At 52.8% G+C, this 17,433-nt stretch overlaps 2 protein-coding genes across 9 annotated transcripts in view; one reads left to right on the top strand and one right to left on the bottom strand.

The window, feature by feature from the left end:
• The window catches only part of Plekhg3 (pleckstrin homology and RhoGEF domain containing G3), a 43,943-nt gene extending 38,906 nt beyond the window's left edge, over nucleotides 1–5,037 (top strand). For all 8 annotated transcript variants that reach the window (XM_057782501.1, XM_057782499.1, XM_057782503.1 and 5 more), the window contains 2 exons: nucleotides 362–1,784; nucleotides 2,178–5,037. In XM_057782501.1, coding sequence (XP_057638484.1) covers nucleotides 362–1,784; nucleotides 2,178–2,917 — 2,163 coding nt within the window. In that variant the 3' untranslated portion in view covers nucleotides 2,918–5,037. The remainder of the gene's footprint in view (nucleotides 1–361; nucleotides 1,785–2,177) is intronic.
• The window catches only part of Sptb (spectrin beta, erythrocytic), a 128,124-nt gene continuing 115,721 nt past the window's right edge, over nucleotides 5,031–17,433 (bottom strand). The window contains exons 33-36 of the mRNA XM_057782505.1: nucleotides 11,560–11,819; nucleotides 8,525–8,698; nucleotides 8,141–8,183; nucleotides 5,031–7,973 (exon numbers count right to left, since the gene is read on the bottom strand). Of these exons, the coding sequence (XP_057638488.1) occupies nucleotides 7,812–7,973; nucleotides 8,141–8,183; nucleotides 8,525–8,698; nucleotides 11,560–11,819 (639 nt within the window). The 3' untranslated portion in view covers nucleotides 5,031–7,811. The remainder of the gene's footprint in view (nucleotides 7,974–8,140; nucleotides 8,184–8,524; nucleotides 8,699–11,559; nucleotides 11,820–17,433) is intronic.

Here is a 17,433-nt window from a genome sequence, read left to right as displayed (position 1 = left end):
TGACATCAGGCAGGGGACTCTTAAAGATACTTCTTGCCTGTGTGGCCCCCCTGGGAAACTGGATTAGTGTCTGGCCATGTCGCCTGTTTCCACACTGCCTGTAGCTCCCATGCAGGCGGCCACTGAGAGAGGCTGCCACGCTTCTTCATTTCTGCTGTTTTTCTTGGGCGTGAGGACATGGGCCTGTCCTCCAGCTGCAGGGTAGCTAGAGAAATAAATGGACCTTTTGAGTCCTGCTTATTCTGATTGTCCTAAGCTGCAGAACCTCCACCTGGCCTGGGAGCAGGCTGTGCCATCTTGTCCCCCAAGCCTCATGAAGGAGCTTCACCCCACCCCTAATATGTTCCCTGTTGTCTCCCAGGTTGAGACAGACCCTGAGCCTGGGGCTGAGCAGGAGGCCTTGACTGCCTTGGAAGGTCCCAGCACTGAGGAGATGCCTTCAGAGCCAGACTCTCCAGAAGTTCTGGAAACACAGCTCCATGTCCCCAAGGGGCTGCTGCAGGTAGATGGTCCAGTTGATGTGGCAGACTTTGTGGAACCTGAGGGCACTGAGGACCTTAAGGCCCTGAGTAGCGAGGAGGAGGAAGAGGAGGAACTGGGAGCTCCCCAGGAGCCCGAGAGCCTGCTGCCACCCTCAGTGCTGGACCAGGCCAGTGTCATCGCCGAGCGGTTTGCCAGTAGCTTCTCTCGGCGGAGTAGCCTGGCGATGGAGGATGGGAAGTCCAGTGGCCTTGGGACACCGCGGCTGATCAGCCGGAGCAACAGCGTGCTTAGCCTGGAGGGCAGTGAGAAGGGCCTAGCCCGATGGAGCAGCACTGGGGACTCCCTCAGCAACCCCCCGACCCCAGAAGTGGTCATCAGTGCAGACATGGTCACAGACAATGGCCCTTCTGTCAATGGAACGGAATCTCCAAATTCAGGCTCAGGCTGCCCCACAGAACCGGACAAATCTTCCTGCAAGAAGAAGGAATCAGCCTTGTCCACCCGAGACCGGCAGTTGCTGGACAAAATCAAGAACTACTACGAAAATGCAGAGTACCACGATGCAGGCTTCAGCATCCGGCGGCGGGAGAGCCTTTCCTACATCCCGAAAGGACTGGTGCGGAGCTCTGTGTCCAGGTTCAACAGCCTCCCCAAGCCAGATTCAGAGCCGGTAGCTCCAGTTGGGTACAAGAGGCCAGGGAGTTCTCGGCCAGCCTCATGGACCTTGTTTGACCTCCCAGGACCCAGCCAGTCAGGCACAGGAGACCCAGCTCCCATCACAGATGCTGAGTTCCGCCCATCTTCAGAAATTGTGAAGATATGGGAGAGAATGGAATCTTCAGAGAGAAGTCCACGGACAGGGCCTGGCCAGAGCCAGGCCAACGGCTTTGAGCTCCAAGAGCCACTGTTCATCTTGGAGGAGCATGAGCTGGGGGCTATCACCGAGGAGTCTGCTGTGGCCTCTCCGGAAAGTGCCTCTCCCACCGAGCAACCCAACCCAGCCCACCTGGCCCAGGAGCTGAAAGAGCTGGTGAGAGAGCTGAGCAACAGTGTCCAGGGGGAGCTGGTCACCCCACTGCACCCCCGAATCATGCAGCTCTCCCACGTGATGGGCAGCCATATGAGTGAGCGGGTCAAGAACAAGGTCTACCAACTGGCCCGCCAGTACAGCCTCCGAATTAAGAACATCAAGGCAGCCAGGCCACCTCTGCCGTGGGATAAAGCGTCTCCTGACAGGGATGAGCAGATCCCCATCATCTCTGGCCAGCCCGAGGAAGCTGGAGAGCTGTCAGGGGGCAAAGGTATGATGGGGGTAGGAGGATTAAGAGTAGAAAAGCCAATTAGAATCCAGTGTTTTTGTGGGGTTGGGGGAATAACCTCTAAAGAGGCCATGCTGGACCCCGGGCACCGTTGGTGTACAGTGAGCCTTGGCAATCTGTTTTACACTCTGACCCATCCTGCTCTCCTAATTGAAGCCTTAGTCTGCCCCCTCCCTCTCCCCAGCTCTTCAAGGTGAGCAGAGAAAGCTTGGAGATATGGCTAGGGCCTCATTTCTTACCAGGGAGAGGGTAAAATGGGTTTCTCCCTGTACACTCCAGTTCCCACTTGCAGCTGAAGATGGCTCCCGTCTCTCCCCTCCTGGTTCCTTCTCTCCCTCCACAGTGATTCACGTAGCTTGCTCTCTCTCTTCGCAGCCAGGAGGAAGCCTGTGCTATCCCTCCTTAGCTATGAGCAGCTGATGGCTCAGGAACAGGGCACCTCCAAGACTTCCTCTGTTGCTGCTGCGGAGACCTCCCCACGCCGGTTCTCCCTCAGCCCTTCTGCGCTCAGCCCAAGAAGCGCCTCCTCCGGGTCTCGGCCCTCCACTCGGAGCCCCCTCAGCCCCTTCGACACCGAGACCTTCAACTGGCCTGATGTCCGAGAGCTCTGCTCCAAGTATACATCCAACGACAAGGCTGCCCAAGCCGAGAGCAGCTGGCCACGTGGCCTGCTGGTCAACCGGAGCCGCTCCTTGCCTGAGAACATAGTAGAGCCTCCTGTATCTGGCAAGGTGGGCCGCTGCAGCAGTATGAACACAAAGAGGCGCCAGGGGGAGGGGGAAGCTTCCCAGCCGCCACCTCCTGAGTCTCCTCCCCAAAGCAGGCTGAATGGAGAGGAATCCCTGTATATCACTGCAGACCTTACCCTGGAGAACAACCAGCGAGTGATTGTCATGGAGAAGGGGCCCCATCCCAGCTCCACTGTGGGGCTGGAGGAGGGCAGCCGGAAGGAACCGAATTCACCATTAGCTTTGAAAGGGCAGGGCCAAGGTTTCCTGGAGTCTACAGAGTACCAGCCCAAGGAAGAAGGGTTCAGGGACCCAGCAGACACAAACAAGCAGGGTAGAGTGAGGAACCTGAGGGAGAAATTCCAGGCCTTGAACTCTGTGGGTTGACTGACCCCTGAAGGAGAGAGCAGCCATGTCGAGGACTGGCATGCTCCACCAGACCTAGCTCGCTAAAGGCTGTGCCTCCATTCTTCTGGAAGAGTAACCTGTTTGGAGAGCGAGTGTGAACTCACCTGCTACCTGTGTTGGCACGTCCCCACCTCCCCAGGGAGGTCCTATGAGAACTTTCCTTAGGCCCAGATGAGCCACTTACTTTGTAAATACTTCTCTGATAAGAAGCCAAATATTTTATTTAAGCTTACTCTGCCCAAGGAGAGCAAGTACTGTCCTGGCTTCCCTTACTGGCTGGCCACTGCCTGGCTGAGGAGCCAAGGGGAAACCTAGGAAGCAGCCTGGGCAGACTCTGCTCTTTATCTGCCTTGTCTTAGGACCTAGGCGGGAATGAGGCCAATAATTTATTGCTTTCAATCCTGTGGGGTGTGTGGATGCATGTGTGTGAGCGTGTATGTGTGTGTGAGTGTGAGCATGCCCGCGAATTCGTACATGTGTCCTGTAAAGAATGTAACGGACTTAGTTCAGGTACTCTTGAAGGTTGTCTTGCTAGCCCCGTGGTTGTTGCTGATGAATACACATTTCATTATTTGCCAATGGTGCAGTAACCACTGCTGGCCATCCAACCAACCTGTGTGTGGCCTCCTTATTGGGGACCACTCTGGGGAGGATTATTCATGGGTCAAGGGACATGGAATGCTCACTCAGTGACTAAGCACAGGAAACAGGAGACACCAGGGTGCTCCCAGGTCCGGTGGGGTACAGAGTGTGAGATGGGAACTTTGTCTCTGCCACGTCTGCTTCTGTGCACTGTTCTGTCCACCCCACGGCCCAGCATCCTGTCTGGGGTGGGAATCACACATGTGAGTCTTTAGCTCTTCTCCCAAAGACAAAATTATACTAACACGCTGGAGTTGCGAGGGGCAAGCAGAACCCCTCAGATAAGCAAGTTTCTGGTGCCCAGTGTCTTTTCCTCTTCTCTCCCTCTCCAGCTCCTAGGAGCAGGGATCCTAAGGCCGAGGCTTAGAAATGTCCTGCGGTGGTTTGCAGTGTTGTGGGAACGCACAGGCATTTTGTTAGGGTGGACCCTGTTTTTGCAGCATCCACAGAACTGTCCGCTTGCAGAGGACCGGGAATGCTCCATTTCTTGGGTGGACCCTTTTCTCCACGGAAGACCAGCCTTACTTCATCTGGTTTGTTCTGTCTGGGGCCAGAAAGGAGGGGACCGTAGGGCCCTGGTGGTTGATAAAGAGGTCAGTCTCTTGAGTGTGTCTGCAAGACTATAGAATTAAGACCTGGGGAGTCGTCCAACCTAGGAGGATGGGTTAAATCTGAACATGGGTCCATCCAGTCCCCCGCTGTCGGGTGAGTGGTGGCCTCCTGGGCATGAGCAGAGCAGGACCGCATCAGCCCATGTCCTGTTAATTGCTCTGAGTCCTCTGTGGCCCTTTGGTAGTCACTGAGAAGACGGCTACCGGTTTTGAGCAGGCCCATCCCAGGATGTGACACCTGATAACAGTCATAAAAGCACTGGATAGGTGACTCGAAACTCTTGCCCCAGCCTTGCTGGCAGCTAGCTGGGACACCCAACTGTGTACTTTCCTCAGCTCCAGATTGAAGGCTGGATGAGTCACTGTGATGCCACCCAGGCGTGGAGCCTCAGCAGTTGTAGCTAATGTCTTTCGGATGCTCCTCACACCCCGCGTCTAGGTGTGCTTGGGAACCTTGGGCAGGGATCATTGCTTTCACTGGTACCGATCAGAATATCTGAGGGGCCTCTGGAACCTGGCAGTCTTGTATACCACCCAGGCCAAACAACCCTGAAATGGATCCCCAAACAGATTAGGGATGAGGCTCCTGCACCCTGTAGTGAGCAGCATGCACAGTGAGTGCTGAGGAATGCCTTTGATCCAGAGTTGATTGAATTCATGGGTGAGCAAGCTTCCTGGGGTCTCAGAATGGGTTTAGGGCCTGGATGCCAACAGAGTCAACCCATAATCCTCTCAGGAACAAACCAAAGTCTAGCGGTCCCTCTGTTTCCATGGTACCCGTCCTCTGAAGTCCAGTTCAAAGGAAGACGAGACTAGTCAAATAAACAGAAACAAACACGGAGTATTATTGATTTATTAGAAAAACTAGTAAATGGGGATTCCTCTGGTTGTGGAAGCACATTTGAGCAGATGGAGGACAAGGCCCAGCCAGCCCCAGGACCAGCCCCAGATGGCATGATCTGTGCCCAACAGGGTCGCATTCCTCTACAGTCACCTTGTCTTATGTCCTCCCTGAGCTTGCTTGTCCAAGGGACCAAGCCATGTGGCCTGCTGGCGGCCTCCTCTGAATCTGCTTCCTCTTGCTGAGAGGAGGGAGATCCAGGGCCAGCCTAGGGGGCCTGTTGCCCTCCAATTGGCAGGAAGGAGAGGTGGGGGTTGGGGGAGTGCCGACACAGACTTCTGTTAGTACCAGTGGAGGTGGGGTGGGAGGGTTCTGGGACCCTCTCTGTTCCTCCTCAGCCTGTATGCCATGGCCCAGGACAAAGGGACAGGGAAAGGGAACTTGTCTGACCGAGCCCAGAGAGCTTCCTCCAACTACCCTGGGGAGGAAGCCTGTTATGCTGGTGTGGACGGTAGCTGTGTTAACCCAGTTAGGGAGTACTGTCAAGGAAGACCGCAAAGTAGAAAATACCAGGAGAAAAATCAGCCTGCCAGGGCACTGGGAGAGTCTAGCCCTGGAATGTAGAGTTCCCCCAAAGTTGGCCACCTGCAGAGTCAGTTCTGTGCCTAGGGGCCTGGATGATGTGGGTGAGAAGTGGGGGGGCTGTTTGTGATGGTAGGTCACGCAGTGACTAGCCTGTGTGATCCTTTGAGATGAGATTCTAGGTCTTCCATTGCAGCCTTCCCTTTTTTGGCTTTGCGGAATTTCTCACTTCAGGTGCTACATGGGTACATGTTGAGGGGAAATGTAGACCCCCGTCCCTTGATGCCCCCTGCCCCCAAAGACTAGACCAAGGAAAGTGCCTGCGGGAGCTGCTTGCCACCCAATGCTTCAGCACGGAGCCCAGAGATAGACATGCCTCCTCTCCATGCACCATGGCACTTTTTATTGTCAGGGTGCACGGGCCTCCCTGTCTGCTGCTTTGGTTTCTCCAGCTGTAAAAAGAGGCTGGCGAATGGTGCCCACTGTGTTCCCTATAGAAGGGGAGGGCTATAGGGTCCTATACACCAAGGCCAAGTAAAGACGCTGCGGAGTTGAGAAAATCAGGGCCTGATGGCCACAGTGGCCTCGGTGGCTGTCATCTACTGGGGTTGCATTCATACTCACGTGTTGGGTCACAAGGTGCACCTGATCTCTGAGTTATACCTGCCTGGTCGACAAGGGGTTCTGGGGAGGCCTAGGAACTGGGCGCTTCCATTGAGCCTTACCCATGGGGAAGGCAGTAGAAGCTGGCTGTGATCCCTGGGGACACGGATGGTCTCCTAGGTGAAAAGGCCTGTTGCCTCGACTCCTCCTAACTCCAGCTGCCAGGTTGGACTGGAGCTGTGTTGCTTCCAGTTGTGTAGTAGAGAATGCCTTCAGGACCAGTGGTCCTGTTCTTCCACAGGCATGGGGAACGCTCCCTAGGGATGGGCGGCAGAGCCTCCTTTGATGCTTGGAGAGCAATGGTAGGTGTTTGGAGACCTTTATACCATATGAGCCTCCAGAACGTAAGACTAGGCCTGCAGAAGCCTATCAGCAGGGGTCATACCTGTACGACTATGTTCCCAACATCCATCCCTATGTTCCAGGGGTAATTGTGTCATGTGCCTGCATTTGTCACCCCTCGGTAATAAACAGAGCTCTGTGTCCAGCCACTGACTGGGTACCAACTGTATGGGATGGGATGGGAGGACACAGTGGGCATTTAGCTTTGTGATACTTTACTGCAGGACCTGGATATTCAGCTTGTATCTGGCACCAGCCCTGGCCACATATTGCTGGTTTGGTTGCTACTGGGGAAAAGAGCCGCAGTATAGAGGCAGAACCTTAAGCAGTGTTGGGACCTTTCTGTCCCTCCTGCAGCAGAGGCCTGAGCCCTAATAGGCTCTAGCCAGGGTTTCCAAAGGAGTGGTATGAGGGCTTCTCGTCCTAACACTCCCCAATGCTAGGAGGAGCAAAGGGTGCCATAAAGAGGAAGAGCAGGAGGCTCCTTCACTCAGGACTCACCAAAACTCTTAGCGGTGTGAGAAGGAAAAAAAAGGGACATGCTAGCCCTGAGGAGAGAGTCCCATTTCTGAGGGAGCCCAGCAGCGAGGAGGCTGGCAGTACTCAAAGCTTGACACCGGTTATTGTCCCCTTGGTACCTCACCAGCTGGTATATATACCAAGCCCAGACTGGGGCTCTGACGGCTCTTTCCCCTGCCCCTGAGAAGCAGGGCAGTCATTGCCAATATCCCTTTTCCTGGCTGATTGTGGTCATTGACCCCCTAGGGGCAGTTGCTGTGGTCGTGGGCAGTGCTGGAGGAACCCCATCAGGCTTCCCAGCTTGTTGGGGGCAGGAAGAGGAGAGTATATGCCTTACAGAACCCAGAACCGTCTCTAGCCCCAAAGGGACTGAACCTCCTGTCCCTGGAGCCCAGCCAGCTGCATGGCGTGGGGGAGGTGGAGGGCTATTGGCAGGCATTGGGAAGGCCGGGAGGCCAGGCAGGCAAGGCAGCTATCGCGGCGCAGTGTGGGCCCTGGGGCCGGCCCAGCAACTTGAACAGGCAGGCTGCAGGCAGTGGGGTGGCAGGCAGGAGGAGGACTGGCCGCTGTGGAGATCCGAGGCCGTGGGCTCCTGGTCCTTACACGTCCCGATGCACGCACGCCCACGCCGCAGTGCTGCCTGCCTGGCCCCGCCCACGGGGGCCTCCAGCTGCTACTTCTTCTTGGGGAAGAAGCTAAACCGCTTCTCCTTCTTGCCGAGGCTGGCATCAGGACCCGCAAGGGAAGGCAGAGGCAGGCTCTGTGCCTTGACACGGATGCTTTGGGACTCGTTGATGGCAGTACTCATGCTCTGTAGCCACAGCAGCATCTCCTCCTGTGGGCGTGGACATGTCAGGGAGTCTAGAGGTGCACAGCCCTCCTGGGGCCATGAAGGGAGGCGTGTGCTTCTGACCGCTCCCTTACGAGGGAGTGCTGGGATGAGTGTCTGGTTTCCACCCACTGCATTGTTAGCCTCCTCTGAGTTAGGTCACCCATACTTACCTCATCCTTGCCATGGAAGAGCCACTCACTGCCGTTACTTAACCTAGGAAGACAAAGGGTTTGGGGTTGTGGTACTATCTCTGAAAGTCTTTGCCTGGGCAGAGAGCTAGCCACTATCCTACAGCCTCTATGTAGATTTCCTTGCCCCTCTAGGGTAGCAGGCCATCCCAGAAAGCTAAAAGTCTATGAGACCATGAGTCTTTTCATTAAAAAAAAAACACACAAAAAACAAAACAAACAAAAAAAAAAACACCCAAGGAACAGCACCAGCTTGGAGCTGGGCTACAGTGGGTCTCTGCTGGGCCATTATTGCCCAATCAAGCCATCAACACAAAGGTTCAAAAGGCATACGGGTCAGGCTGAGGTGCTGGCAGCAAGGCTCACCTCAGCTTAAATACATGCTTCTTCTTCTTATAGTTGGCAGCGATCTCACAGATGGCATGCCTCAGGGCCAGGGGCTCCTCGCCGTGGTAGGGCACCCCAAGGGCCAGGTTTTTAGCATCCTTGTAGAAGGTCAGTTGGCTGTTCCTGAGCACACAGTACAGGTTGTTCCAGGACCTGCAACAATGTGGACAGGCAGGTCACCTGTGGTCCTGGTACAGCAGCTCACAGATTCTATAGCCTTGCAGCTTGTTTGTAGTGCACCTTTTTTTTTTTTTCATGGGTAAATAGTACCAGATTCTGTTGTTTAAAGAAGAGGGGAGATTAAAAACCATCTGCACGTAATTTTACCACCAGAAGGTAACTCCTGGTCTCTATTCTGTTCACATTTTTCTACTCACAGAGATAACTAAAATTATATTGTATATTGTTTTCTCTCTCTCTCTCTCCCCTGGGAATTGAGCCCAGGTCCTGAACATCGATCACTGAGCTACATGCCCAGTCTTCCATATTCAATTTTACATTAGGTTTTTAGACATAACACTATGCCATGGGTATTTCTTCATAATCTCAATACTATTTAAAAATAATTTTGCATAGCTGTATGGTATCCTATTATTGGTGGATCTTATAATAGTAGAAAACTTATGTAATAGTAATGTTATGAATATTCCTTAAGAAACTACATTTACTGAGAATGTTTCTTTTTCTTTCTTTCTTTTTTTTTTTTTTTTTTTTTTTTTGGTTTTTCAAGACAGGGTTTCTCTGTGGTTTTGGAGCCTGTCCTGGAACTAGCTCTTGTAGACCAGGCTGGTCTCGAACTCCCAGAGATCCGCCTGCCTCTGCCTCCCAAGTGCTGGGATTAAAGGCGTGCGCCACCACCGCCCGGCGAGAATGTTTCTTTAACACAGTGGAAGATTGTGTTTCTTTTTGGTGATACTGGGGGTTGAACCCAGGGCTACAAGGCAAGCGCTAGACAAGTATTGCACTATAGCCCCACTCTCAGCTCCAAACATTCCAATGCACAGTTTGTTGCTAATAAACTAGTGTTTGTTTGTTTTTTAGGTGTAAAATTTTTAATTATTAATTTATTTTGAGACAGGATCTTACTCTGTCATCTCGGCTGGCCTGGAACTCGCTATGTAGACCAAGTAGACCAAGCATGCTTCAAACTCACAAAGATAACACCACTTTTGCCTTAAAGACAAGTGCCACTTATGTGTGTGTGTGTCTACATGTCTGCGTGTGGTTTGTGTTCACGACTGCAGGTGCCCTTGAAGGCCAAAAGAGGGCATCAGATCCCTGGGAGTGCAGGCGCTAGGAAATAATCTTGAGTTCTTAACTACAAGCCGTCTCTCCAAGGTCCCTTGAGTTAGAGCTCAGGGCCTTGCACGTGCTAGACAAATGCTCTACTTGAGAGTTACATCCCTAAGTCACTGTTTATCTCATGATTTAAATTTTACAGTGCTGGGGACTAAACCCATGCTAGACAAATGCCATGATTCTGATTGTTTCTTGAAGCTTCTTTGCATATTTATACACCAGTGTGGAGAATTAGACTTTTATTTTGATTAATATGTGTGTGTACATATATATATATATATTGTACTCAGTATACTGACCTAGACCCCCCCCTTTTTTTTTTTTTGGTTTGTGTTTGTTTTTTTGAGTCAGGATCTCGAGTCTGTAGTGTAGACTGGTCAGTCAGGATCTCGAGTCTGTAGTGTAGACTGGTCTTGAGGTTGATAGTAGAGGCATGTCTGATTCTGTCTATCATTTAAGAAAAAAAAAACAAAAAACCCTCAAACACCAGATTTGTGCAAGTCTAGGCTCGTCTCCATGCTTGTGTTTGGAGAACACAAAGCTCCTGAGCTCATGGTGGGCTTACCCGAGCTCCTGCACAGACAACGGGAGGCATGTTGCTGTGTTTTTATGGTAAGGAGCACCGAGAAGCACTCAGCTTTCCTGCCTCTGGTCCTCCTCCCTCCGTCTGTCTTTTGAAGGCAGGTGGGGAGCTGGGAGGGCACAGGAGGGAAGAAGTACCATCTGGCCAAAGAGGGAGCTTGATTCAGGCAGATTGGCTGCAGAGAGCTTTTCCCAAAGCCCTGGTCCCTGATGGAGCTCAGGGTCCTTCCGCCTGCAGAAAGGCTGGGGCTAAGAAGTGACAGTCCTGCCTTGAGCAAATGACTTAACTTCTCTGAGGTACTGTTTTCCCATCTGGAAAATGGAAGCTGCAGTGTTCCATTGCAGATGTAAAGCTCTGACCAGTCCTGCTAGAATGTCAAGCACACAGTGAATGGTAGTTTCCCCTTTCCCCTGGACTCTGCACTTAAACAGTGAATCTCTTCAGGGCAGTCTAGTCCCCCACATGGCTGTTCCTTTTTTGCTGAGTCCCCTAGGGCAAACACTGGCTTCTACCTCCCAAAGCTGCTCCATTTCCTTGTCTTTGGCACTCTCCACCTGAGGCCAATTCTCTTCTGCCACAGGCTGCTGGCTCAGACCCTGTAATGCTGCTAAAAAGCTAAAAAGGAAAAGACCCTGGGAACCCAGGCAGGGGCAGAACATGACTGGCTCTGCGGTGTGCACCGGCCCCGGAAGGGTCCTGTGACAGGCATCTACGGCATTCATGTGTTCTAATCATCTCCAAGATCACAACAAGGAAAGGGAAACCTAGATGGGTGAAGGTGAGGTTTGGTCATGACCATGTTGTCAGCACCAAGGCTTCCTGTGATAACTGGCCAGTGTTCACCGTGAATCTGCCGTGCGCCAGGCCCAGCACCCATTCTGAAAAGGCCAGCTGTGGACATCACCCATCCTCATCCCGTTTAAAAATGGGGAACCTAATAGGGGAGTTGGGTAATCTTTGATGAAGTCATAGTGTTTGAACTCAGAACCAAAGTCGAGATAGCTGTTTCCTGCCATGCCCAATAATACACATCATGGCCACTCTCCCCAGCATACACCTGTGTCCTCATAGCTCTGCTGCTGGCTTGACCCCTGGAGCTGCTCAGCCTCCCCAGTGGCCTTCCCCAACACACCTGTTCGAGGCCTTCTTGTTGGGCCCCTCTAGGTCGTGCTTTCTGCCCAGGTAGCCCTCCATCTGCACAGTGTGCCCGAGGTCCCGCTGGGCTGGCAGCGTCGTGGGCTCGTCACCCTCACTCAGGGGCGTGTCCAGGACCTTAAAGAGGGGCTCTGTGGCAGGCCTCTCCTCCCCAACGGATCTCTCCTGCTCATCCTTGTGGTGTCCTGGCAGGGGTGGTGGCTGCAGGTCCTGAGGCCATGTTCCTCTTTCTTCCCCCTGCTCAGGGGCACAAGAGAGTAGCATGCCTTCATGAGGGTTTAGGCCAGGGGTAGCTTCTCTTTGGTGCTTTCCTCCTGAACCTACTTCTCTTCTACTGCAAACTCCTGGACCTACCCCAGCTCTCCTGTAATGCTTGTGATGGCTGCCTACTCATTTCACTGGACTCTGGCTCCGTTTCCCTGACCTCACAGTAGCACAAACCCATCTCCATCTTAACCGGCAAAGGAGGGTTGTTAGAAGATATGGAAGGGTCTGGTGATTAACGCATCATGAGTGGGTTTCAGGGCTGTGGCCAAGCTCTCTAAGGCCTGCTCCAGGCTCCAACCTGGCTTCCTCCAGATATTTCCAACTTCAGGACACCACGGGGCTCTAGAAAGACTTTCTCTGCAGAAAGGGCCTGCCGTGTGGACACATTACGAGCCACCTGGACAAGAGTGTTGACTGGGTACTCTTCCGTAACCTTCACATTGTAACCAAAGCCCCAAGTCTCCCTCATCTTACACTATGCTGGATCTTAGCCCAAAAGTTGAGGCACAATCCCCTCACCTTATTATAAAACAAATGGGGTCTCTTCTGACTCTGGCAAGTCCTCTCCTGTCACCGGGTGGGAACTTGTCAGATAGGGCAGGGTTCCTAACTATCACTGGCCGCTTGTCTTGTGGAAGGGCTGTGATGTTTACCTCTGTGTGGGGTCCCTGCAGACCAAGCCGGGCAAGGGAAGCAGCTCCTTGCTGGAGGTATTGGGTGCCGGTGAAGAGAGGAGGGCATCCCGTTTCCTAGCTGGACATCTACAGGGCCTCTTTGACCTGCCCTTGTACTAAAGACAGCAGAATGTGGGGACAGCTACCCTTCCATTGCCAAGTGAGGCAAGACCAATAGGAGTGTCGTCTGAATGGGTACCAAACAAGGTAGTTTTACATGGGGCTAGTGCATCATCCCTGTGGCTGACTGCCGCTCACCTCAGGAGAAGGTGGGAAGGTGTCCTTAGAAGGCATGTGTGGAAGCCTGAGGAACCAGAGTTACCCAAGCAGTAAAGGGACCACTCTGGAGTCAGCTCTGTCTGACCTGTACCAGGAACTGACTGGAGGCTCAGAAGAACATTGGGGAGGAGCAGGGAGGAGCCAGGAAAGAGCAGGTCATATTCACTTCATTGGGAGCTTAGCCTTTCCCTGTCCTGAAGCAGAAGGTCGAGGGTGTGGGTACCACACACTGAAATTTGGTGCTTTTAGCAGCTGCAATGACGGGGCTTTGCCTGAGGTGGCGCTGTGGAATGCCAAGTGGGAGAAGACTGGAGAAGCTGTGTGTGTACCCATCACTTTAAACAAGTGCTTAAGTAGGGGTTCTGGTAACATTTCATTCAAAGGAAGGGAAACCTGGCTGGAAGCATTTGAAAACCACTGACCAAACACTTTTATAGATAATGAGAAAAGCAATGCTCAGAGGTTAATGACATTTGGGATGTCATATAGCTAATGGGTATACAAAATAATTAGGAAACTCTACTCCAGAATCGGGCAAGCCTGCATTTTATTCCATTTCCTTTCCTTTGTTAGGATCCCATGAGGGTTGCGGCGAGGCCACTATTCTCTGTGAATGCTGAAGAGTTTCTATCTCAGAGTGTGTGCCATGCATTGGTCCCAAAACTCTGAGGCCCTGAAATGCCTGCATTGCTATCTTCTAGTGAGGAGTGGCAGGGATGGGACCTGAAACCTCAGTTTGGAGTCCTGTGGCCCCAATGCAGCCTACCTCCTTCCTTGGATAGAAAGTTCTGGAGGCAATCGCCTGCCTCTCAGCCCCAGACTCAAGTCTAATGAGGCTTTCTTTTCCCCAGAGGGGTCTCTGTCCAGAGGATAGATGTGTGAGCCCAATACCTCCCACTTTCTTATCTCTGCCTCTCCTAGAGACAGGCCAGGAGGAAGCTGGAGTCTGGGAGAAGATGCCACCCCAGTGCAAGGAGGAAGGCCACCAGCCTGTTACAAGGCTGCATTCGGCTGCCTGTCTCCCTTCCTCTCCCAGCCTCTGCCCTATTGCAGTTGCTTCCTATGCTTTAAATCCCACCCCTTTCCCAGCCTTTGAGCAACTGGCCCTTGAAAATCAAGGTAGATTCAGCTAGGGCTGACTCCTTCCTGTTGCATCCCAGGCAGGGACTAGCCAAGGCTGGAGCTGGGGAGTTTTGAACATACTTGGCTGGGTTACAAGTTAGCTTGGAAACCTGGGGGTTTCCAGTGTATGCAAAAGTTTCTTCTCTGGTCTTGCTTTTGGAGTGGATTTCAGCGCATCCTGCCTCCAACCCCACACAAAGGTCAAGACCTGAGAGGGAGGAACCAAAAATGACTGCGGGGTGGAGGGTTTGATTTGGGGAGTCCTCAGTTCCCTCCTGGATGCAGGAGATACACTGAGGAAGATGGAAGGAAGGCGGATGCAGGGGAGGGCAGAGAGGATGGAGAGGCCCCAGGGACTTTCCATCTCTTAAGCTCTTAAGGAAATCTGGCCAACTTCTGGAGGAGTTGGGGAGGGTGAGGAAAAAGAAAAGAACACCCCTTCTATAGTAGCCCACCTTTTCTCCATCAAACCATGCCCCACAGTACACCCGCACTTTTTCTAGTGCCCAAGGCCCACATGCTGGGTCAGACAGACCTGGGGCTAAGTCCCTGGGCATCCATAAGGACCAGGAGAAGACTCAGCAAGTCACCAAGCCTTCCTGATACTGTCTGCTTGTAGGGCAATACCTGCGTCCACTTTATGGGTGATCTGAAGCCCCACAGAGTAAGACAATATCTGCAAATGTTGGCTGTTATGATCCCAAGTCCTCCAGACCCATCTCCCGGCTCTGCTGAACTGTTGTGGCCAGTGCCTGCGTGGTCAGTGAGAGACCGCCTCAAATACTCTTTCGTCTCAAGTATGGGATTCTCAGGATGCCTTAAAGACTCCTCCTGAAGGCATGCTGGCTACCCGCTACTCCTCCACTGTTCCAAGGCTCCAGACAGGACCAGGGACACAACGATGAAATAGTAAAGCCCTTCAGGGCAGCTCCGATTTGTCCTGAAGCTCACAGAGCTTAAAGATGAGGGTGAGGAGAAGGTGCCTCCTTCAAAGGCAAAGGCAGAACAAGGCAGTAGACAGGGCTGAAGTCAACAGGGAGTGGAAGGGTCTAGTAATTCACCTTCGGAGTTTTCCAAAGATCTCACAACTTGGCGAAGTCTACGAGGGACGCTCTACCTAGCCTTATATATCCGTGGTCAGAAGTAAAGGCAGCGCTTAGAAGAGCTGCCTCCCAGTTTAAGGTCGGTCCTGCTCGCAGTGTGCCTAAAACATGAGCGTGGTTGTAGAAGTCTTTCCTTTGGAATTCATAAAAGATTAGGAATTTCCCCTGGGGCTTTTGGCTTGCAGCTGTGCCTCAGGGAGGAGGGCATGTAGGTAGAGTCAGCAATGAAGGCCTTATTAGGAAGGCAAGTTCCACTGGAGAATGCTGGGGGTGCCAGGGAGAGATGGATCCCCCATGGGAGGTGAGAAGACATTCGTAAGGCTTTTTGAGGCTGAGAAGGGGTCTTGGGGAATAACTGAATCAACTCGTCCTATCAGAGATTGGAAAACTGGATTCCAGAAAGTCTGGGGAGGATCTGGGGTCACCTAGCATGCTAGTGGAGTCAGGGCAAGGGTCCACGGCATTGCTTCTCTGCCCGAAAAAACACCTTGCAAATTTGAAAGGTAGGCAGCACAGGACCCTGGGCTAGGCCTAGGCAGGCAGGTGGTCAGGGAACCAAAGGAGCTGAGTCACTGGCCAGAAACCCACCCACTGCTGGGCTGCCTGGGCCTAGCTCCAAACCTGCCATGAATGAGTTTGAGGCCGGCAGTGTTGCTGAATGAGTTACTGCCCCTTTCTAGGATGGGTGATGCATCAAGGATTTCCCAGCAAACAGCTGGACCATGACCCCATACAACAGTGGGACCAGAGGTCAGGCTGGTGGATGGCTGGGGCAGAAGGATCAATCTTGCCCAGGTCCTGAGAGTAAATAAACCAAGAAAGAGACAGGAAGAGGTGGCCATTCTCTGTTCTCCCTGGATGTGTATGGACTGGGGGAGACCCACTGTACCTGTCAGGCAGAGGAGTCTAGCAGGAAGTGTCTAGAGGCTCAGGGTTGCTCTGCATCCAGCACGGGTGCACGTATTCAGGACAGGCAGGTTCTGCATAGGCACTGGATGGAGGAGGTGAGCAGAGCCCCCGCGTCCCCTCTGCATTCAGCCAGCACAACCGGCCTTGGTTATCAGGAAAACTCAGTTCTGCATCATTGAGGGGTGTCCATCTTAGGACAGCACCCAGAGGAGCTGGAGACAGCCTGAAGGAGAATGCCCTAGCTACCTGGAGGGAATTCTGGGGTATCGGGCTGGGAGGTGATGAAAGTGTCTAGACCCTAAGTGGGGACAAGTGGGCATGGTGGTCCTGCGATGGAAGCTGGTTCAGTTCGCTGATCAGCGAATCATCTGCTGGGATATCAGAGAAAGAAAGGCATTGCCTGCTGATCAAGGGGCATTATGGGAAGAAAAGGCACTCAGGAGAGCCTCGTGGGACCTCGTGGGATTGAAGCCAAACCAAGGAGAGGCCCCAGGTTCCTGATACAAGGGGGACAGCCACCTGGGTCTTGAATCTTGACAGAGCCTTGCAAAGCCAAGCAAGTCACATAAGTCGGGCAGCTTGGTACGGTGGGGGAAGCAAACGAGGGAGTGAGGAGCTTCCTCACCGATGTTGGGAAGTGGGAAAGTGGACAGAAAGGGTTAAATTTCTTCTGGGGGAACTGACTTGAAGATGCATTTCCAGGATCCGCCAGTAGGTGGTGCGGGGGCTGCACATAGACCATTAATTCCACAGGCCAAAGTAGCCTGCTTCAGGACCACAGGGTCTTCCCAAAGTTCTGAAGATGCTCAGTGAATTAAGATGTACCCCGTAAGCAAAGACACCTCTACTGACAGTTTCCTCCCTACAGCTAATGCTGGTGAGAACCAGGGTGCAGGGATGGACCTCAGAGCAGACAGCTGGACATCAGCAGTGTAACAAGTTCTGAGACAGGAGCCTGGGACAAATGGAGATGGCGTCTCAGGGATGGAGCAGGCTGGTTGGTGTCTAAGGTCTTGGCAATGTCAGTCCATATGAGGGACAGTTCTAAAAGATGGAGGGCTGGGGTGAGGATGACGGGACTTAAATGACCATAGGCTAAATGCCAGATTCCTCACAGCTTTCTCGTTTTACTGACCAGGAGAGCCAGATCTAACAATGGAAGGTGGAAGGCACAGGGCTGCCTGGCTCCGAACGCAAGACTCTCTCTACTCAGTCCAGGTGTGTTTACGTGTGTATAATACTATGACTCCTGAAGAAAGTATCACCTGGTGGGGTTTCCAGTCTAAGTGAGACGTGCCCAGCTTACATGTGGCCAATCTGTTAAGGTGGTATGACCACATCCAGGCTATACTGGAAGGGGCTGGAAACAGGGTTTGTGCTACGTAAGCTTCACTACTAGGTGCCTCAGGCAACCAAATGGTACCAGGTGACAGCAGGGCAAGCGGAGCCGCCTGTTGATGACATTTGCTCTCCCCAGTGTCTGATGTCTTGGCTCCC

This window comes from Chionomys nivalis, chromosome 10 (genome assembly GCF_950005125.1).
Source record: "Chionomys nivalis chromosome 10, mChiNiv1.1, whole genome shotgun sequence".
Classification (NCBI taxonomy): domain Eukaryota; kingdom Metazoa; phylum Chordata; class Mammalia; order Rodentia; family Cricetidae; genus Chionomys; species Chionomys nivalis.
The sequence above is the reverse complement of the archived record's forward strand: the minus strand, read 5'-3'. Positions and strand labels throughout refer to the sequence as shown.